Source organism: Chaetura pelagica, unplaced genomic scaffold, assembly GCF_000747805.2.
Source record: "Chaetura pelagica isolate M959 unplaced genomic scaffold, ChaPel_1.0 scaffold358, whole genome shotgun sequence".
NCBI lineage: Eukaryota > Metazoa > Chordata > Aves > Apodiformes > Apodidae > Chaetura > Chaetura pelagica.
The window spans coordinates 735,072-741,658 of NW_009954233.1; the positions used below are offsets into that span (position 1 = coordinate 735,072).

The window sequence follows — 6,587 nt, forward strand, 5'->3', positions numbered from 1 at the left end:
GGATTGAAGCCGGGGGGGTGTGCCCGGCTGGATCCTCTCCCACGGGGCAGGTGAGGCCCGGGATGACTGGAAGCCCCTTTGGCCCCTGCCCAGCGCTCGCTGCCGGGTGCTGGAGGGGCAGGAGGGGCTGCTCCCCGCCCTGGGAGGGCAGACGTGGCACTGCAAAGCCACGGCAAGAGCTCGGGGTCTGTGTGCGACCTCGAGGAGACTCACCCCGTTCTCTGGGCTCTTCCGTCGGGGCTCTCGGTTTGCGTTCTGCTCGTTCCGGTGAAGCGCGCAGAGCAGAAGGAGGTTGGTGCTCTGGAGCTTCTTGCCTCGCTGGCCGAGCCGGTGCAACCACGCAGGCTCATCCAGAGGGGTTTGCTCCCCTCAGCACGCTTTTCTTCACCTGCCTCTTGGAAACTGCAGATCTGGTTTTTTCCTGCAACTAGGAGTGACTCGAATTTCCGTCCCTGCACTCCGCTCATACAAGACTTGTATTCCACTCCTCTGCACTGATAGGTCACTCTCTGTGTCTTAATGGCTGTCAAGGCATTTTAGTTACCTTTTGTTACGATGCAGCAAAAAAGCAGTTTTCTGGGAGCTTTTAAAGAACATTAGATGCCATTTTTCCCGAGCTTTATTCACACATAGGTTGAGTTCACTTAGGGTCAAAGCACTTTCTTTAGTAGTTAGTTTCAGTATGAAATATGATTTTGCACATCCTTTTTCTGCAGCTGCTCTGATACTTTTTCTCTCTTCCACGGGCACTTGTGATCATCAGTGGAGTTCAGGAAACTGTTCCTGGGTCAGGCAGTGACATGTTTTGCCCCAACAACTCGAATGCCTTGTGCATCCCTAGAGCTTCCAGGTCCTTTTTTTATACCATGTGTCACATGTTGCTTTTATTTATTACATGTTTCTGGCTATTCAGGAATTTAAGATTCACAAGTGTGTTCTTAGATCTCCCCAATCCTGCAACCCCCAGAACATACTCATCTTTATTTACTTCATAAATATTTTTTTGCCGTAGAATATACGTCTGAAACATTAAACACTAATCCAAAATCAGAGAAAACCAGTCAGATAGCAGTGGGACACTCTTGGTTTGTGAAGAAGAGCCCTGCTCATGAATCATGATTTGAATGACTTGAAACAAGCGTGTTGTAGTGACTGGTTTGAACTGGCTTGACTTGATTTTCAGGGAAGAACTGACATTGTTTCCTTACAAGAATACTGTCAGCATAGAGGGAACTTCTTGCAACTCAAGAGTGTAGATTATTTCTTCTTTTTTTTTTCAAGATAAGCCAACTAATCATTGTACTATAATGACAGTAACAGGAGAGAACAGGAGTTAACTGTAGGTAAAACTGTACTGGCAGGGATGCCAACATGGAAAGCACAATAAGGTGATTTTTGAAATTACAAGGATTAGAGAAGGATTACAGTACAGTAATCTCATTAGAAGATTTACTGCCTGAAAACAAAACCAAGTCAGGACTAAAACCAGGTAAGATGTAGCAGGTGAATTGGTCATAGAATCATAGAATATGTGGGTTGAAAGGGACCTTTAAAAGCCATCTAGTCCAGCCCACACTGCAGGGCACAGGGACATTTTTTACTAGATCAGGTTGCCCAGAGCCCCATCAAGGCTGACCTTGAGTGTCTCCAGGGATGGGGCTTCCACCACCTCTCTGGGCATCCTGTTCCAGTCCTTCACCACCCTCACTGTAAAGAACTTCTTCCTAATGTCTCATCTAAATCTACCCTGCTCTAGTTGAGGCCATTGCCCCTCATCATGCCTTTGTAAACAGTCTCTCCCCAGCTTTCCTGTAGCTCTTCAGTTACTGGAAGGCTGCTATAAGGGCTCCCTGGAGCCTTCTCCTTTCCAGGCTGAACAGCCCAAACTCTCTCAGCCTGTCCTTGTAGGAGAGCTGCTCCAGCCCTTAGATCATCTTTGTGGCCTTCTCTGGACTCATTCCAACAGCTCCATGTCCCTCTTGTGTTGAGGGCTCCAGAACTTAACACAGTTCTCCAGGTGGGGTCTTATAAGGGTGGAGCAGAGGGCCAGAATCACCTCCCTTGACCTGCTGGTCACACTTCTTTGGATGCAGCCCAGGACATGGTTGGCTTTCTGGGCTGTGAGTGCACATTGTTTGGTTATGCCCACCTTTTCATTCGCTAGTACCCCCAGGTGCCTCTCTGCAGGGCTGCTCTGTATGAGATCATGCCCTAGTCTGTATTGATAACAAGGATTGCTCCTACTCAGCTGCTGGACCTTGCACTTGGTCTTGTTGAACCACAGGAGGTTCATGTGGTCCCACTTCTCTAGCTTGTCCAGGTCCCTCTGGGTAATGTCCCATCCCTCTGGCATGTCAGCCACACCGTCAGATGGTTCATATGGCTGCTGGTGTAGTCCCTTGGGAGATCAGTCATATGGGGAAATTTTATGTCAGAAGCAAATGGCAATTGCCCCATGTAATCAGGAGATATCTAATGACTAATTTGCAGTTTCCTAATGACAGATTCCTAATGATTTCCTTGGAAATCTTGGCTTGTAGCTTGGTCTTAAAAGGAAATTACATGATCAAGATGCCTCTCTGTCCTGGGTGGGCATTACCCTCCCCCACCAGTTTCACCCTTCCATTGAAGTTTGTATTAATTGCCCAACTTCAGAAGGATCTGACAAAGGGCTATGAAGGGACATGAACCAAGTTAATAGAAGTTTGTGGAGAGTCAATGTTGGATGGAGGGAGAGGGACCATCAGACCAGCACTGCTGTTGAGGGAAAATCTGTAGCATAAGCTGTGCTCTTTCCACCTTGGCTGCCCCAAGGAAGGGCCATCGTCCTTCCAAGACAACACTGATGAATGCAGATTTTATTTGCATATGTGCATTATGTTTATGGGAACACACACACTCGAGTAACCTTGATCTCCAGGCATCAGGTGCCCTGTTCTACCCTCATAGACCTCTGTGTGTCCATAACTAATTTCCTCCTAAACATCACCCACGACAGCAAAACTGAGGCTTCCACTGTATTGCCGGGAAGAAGGATTTCACCAGCTCAAGCAAACTGAGGCATTGGATGATGCACAGATAATCCAGTGCAGGTCATTGAAACTATCATCAGCTTATCCAGTTCTGAATAGATGTGGGGAGCAAATCTATTGAGTAAGAAATTGTCACTCAGACCCAGTCAGATGACATGTTGTTCTTGGACAGTACACATGAGTAAGGACAATTTACGTGGCAACGCTCGGTTTTATGCTTGGATGACTGTTCACAATATCTGAACTGTCAGACTCATTCCACAGTGGTTAACATTGAGGAAATTCCAGAAGAAGTCTCCTGGGGTCTGAAGTGTGAGGCTCTTTTGGATGTGGAGCAGCAATGAGTGGAACTTGGCAGTCAGCTCTCCAGCAGAGACATGTGCCAGGATGAGCAGGCGTCCGAGAGGTCATGAACGTGCTGAGATGCAGTAGACATTGCAGAGCTTGATCCTGTGAGACAGTACTTGTGCAAACAGGCCTGGTGCAAGGGAAATGGGTATCTCTGGGAGGATTTCTGAAGGCAAGGCCATCTGCATGAGCAAGGCTTTGTATCAGCAGACTTTCAGATCACCTCTAGCTACCTTCCTTGTGCATGTGGGTAGGCTCTCCAGTCCCAGTGACAGCAGCAACAAGGCTGAGCTGTAGATGAATTCTCCTGGATTCTACCCTTTTCCTCCAGCTCCCCTCACTGCCTGTGGCACATTGCCTCTGGAAAGCAAGGAAAGACAGGGGACAGCTAGCATCACATCAGCCACAGTTTACAAAGCAGAGTTTTTCCCTTCCTGCTGCTGTGTCTCTTTTGTTATGGTTAAGTCTGTCATGCATCGTAGGCAGTATAGATGTGTTTGAGGTAACTTTAAATTAGTTACCATGAGCCGTGGTCTCAGTATAGCTATGATGGAACTCAAGATGCCCACCTTGCTTATGTTCCTTGGAAGAAGCTACTGGGTGAAGATGCTCTGAAATCTCTCAGTGTCCTTAGGGTGGGCCTTAGGGTTACTGGAGCATCAGAAACTGTCCCAGCTTAGGTAAGCCCTAGGGAAACACATACAGAGTTTTACTACCCACATGACTCAATCTTCTACATGTTATCCAGCTGTTAATTCCTTAAATGCAGGAAGTGATCCTGTTGCTTTGTTGCACACTTTGGCAGCATGCCCTTCCACAGCAGGTATTTGGCTTGGCATGGATAGGGAGTGCATGCATTCCCTGGCAGCAGGCCCAGAAAAGCTACAAGACAATGAAGCAAGAGCCAGCATCTCTTTCATTTCAACAAGTGAGGACTTTTCCTAACTGCTCAAAAATAAGTTTGGGGGATATGTCCCAGGTACAAGTCATAGGTCAACTTTTTAACATCACTTAGAAACCATTTAATATGGACACTCTCTGAAGGGGCAGGGGTGTTTCCTAATAAGTGAGGTGTTTCCTCCAGTGCTTTGATTAGGAATTAATTACATTCTGATTTGTACAAGAGAGCTAGAAAAATGTGTCAAGTCACTGCTACCTACTCACCTGTACAGGCAGAGTATATATACTGCAGATATCCCCTCGTTATTATTATGTCACCTTTTTTCCTCTACCAATTCTATGTTTTATAATATTCCCTGCCTGGGATAGGGTGCTCTCCCCTAGCACCTGTGTGACCTCCTGTGGATCCAGCTCCATCATGAGGCACAAACATGTCATCAACTCTGCTCTCAGAGAGCCAACACTGTGGCTTTTCAATCCCCAGGAAAATTTGCTGGAGGCTGTAGCCAAATTTCAATATCATGCTATATTTTTGTGTAAAATATGTCTTGTGTCTACGGGATGTTTTATTTCCCTGAATTTTCTGGTGTGTTTCTTTAGTTTTGAACTGTTTCCAGTCCATATTCACATGTAAATAATACCTGAATATGTCAGAAATACAAGTATCTCCTTGTTCAACTTGTGTCACAAAGGATCTCAACTCAGTTTTGTCAACTGCATTGTGGCACACATCACACACTGTTATGCACTCATTTATTTAATACCTTTTGAGGTGTTGTTTGCATTTAAAATTATTATCTACAGGCAATGATGGCCAGCATTTTCTTACTTGCCTTCCTGGATCTTCACCTAATTCTGGAGTCCTTAGGCCTGTCTTTTTTCCCCTCAGCAGAGTGAGAAGTTCTCCTTTATTGGTGCTCATTGGTTACAATAAGAGCGTGAACAAACACACTGTCCATGGTTGCAAAAGAATGTGGTTGTATTACTCAAGCATTACCTTAGCAAACATGAAGGGTGGGTTTGTTTGGGAATAATTCCTCCTTTTTTCAGTTTCAGGTGCCAGCTAACCTTTTCTGAGACAGCTGGTGAGATTGTAGTTACTGCCACACTGAGACCTTGCTTTGTGTGACTCCTGGACATACAACAATTTTTAAAAGTGCATAAATTGACTGGCTAGTGGTAGACTGACTGGTTCTGGTATTTGATATCTGAGCTATAAGGGCAAGAAGGGCTTCATTTTGAGGATGGGAGAAAATAGTTCAAGCATTTTGTTCTTACCCCTCCAAGAGGGAAGAACCCCCAAGCTTTTTGTGGCAGGCACAAGCCTGGATAAAGATTACAGCTGAGGGACTCCTTCCACTCCCACATACCTGTTCAGGTGATAATCCTTTGAGGTCATTACAACTCCTGGAAGGCATAAAGAACTTCTCCTGGCCTTACCAGTAGCTGAAAATGTCCTGCATCTGATGAACTTCCTGCAGCTTTCTGCCCTTGCATCTGGGAAACATCAGGAACAACTGTTTATTCAGAAGGTGGAATGGATTTCTTGCTGTGGGCTGTAAGGTCTTGCTTGTTTGCCAGAAGCAAGCAGATTTTCTGATTGCTGGGGCAGAGCTTGTTTCTCTTGTTTGTGCATTAATTCAGCTGTAGTCATACTGACTGCACAGTTGGCTGCTGCTGCTTGTGTTTCTGGCTCTAACATCTGACAGCAGGATGTGGCCAATGCCTTGTGCAGGCATGATGCAGCATATCCTGTAACAGTCCATGGTTCTTCCACTGGTGTGATATAAGCATGGGAGAAAGGAGCCAGCAACATGCTGCCATTGTGCTGGCACTTTCTGGATAGTAATGTTTTGCAGTGATGGGTAGAAATATGGGAGGCTCCCCAGGGAGCGTGATCAGAAATTGATTTAAAATAATGCTGGTTTTGTTTCAGTTTGAAAACTTCAAACAGTATTTTCAGTTCAAGCAGAGCAACTCATGAGTAGTAAAATGCGTGTTTCATTTCAGGGCATTGTTTGCTGAGAATAAATCTTTGCTTCCCAAGGGGACCCATCAAAGAACCTCAGAAAACAATGTTATTCCATCCTTATACTTTAAGCCTGATAAAAAAGATTTCCCTGCAACTGGGGAATAATAAATAGAAAAAAACTTGTTACATCTGCAAGTAGTTGGAAATCAAGTAAATAGGAGTCTCTTGAAAAATGAACTATTCACCCAATAAAAAAATGAACTATCCACACAATTTTAAAACTAACTCTTTACCCAATTAAAAAAACTAGCCCAAAATCCCCAAAGGACTACAAA

At 45.2% G+C, this 6,587-nt stretch overlaps 1 protein-coding gene across 1 annotated transcript in view; it reads right to left on the bottom strand.

The window, feature by feature from the left end:
- The window catches only part of MTHFD2L (methylenetetrahydrofolate dehydrogenase (NADP+ dependent) 2-like), a 50,000-nt gene extending 47,707 nt beyond the window's left edge, over positions 1 to 2,293 (bottom strand). The window contains exon 1 of the mRNA XM_010003635.1: positions 2,245 to 2,293. Within this exon, the coding sequence (XP_010001937.1) occupies positions 2,245 to 2,293 (49 nt within the window). The remainder of the gene's footprint in view (positions 1 to 2,244) is intronic.
- Positions 2,294 to 6,587: the final 4,294 nt, after the last annotated feature.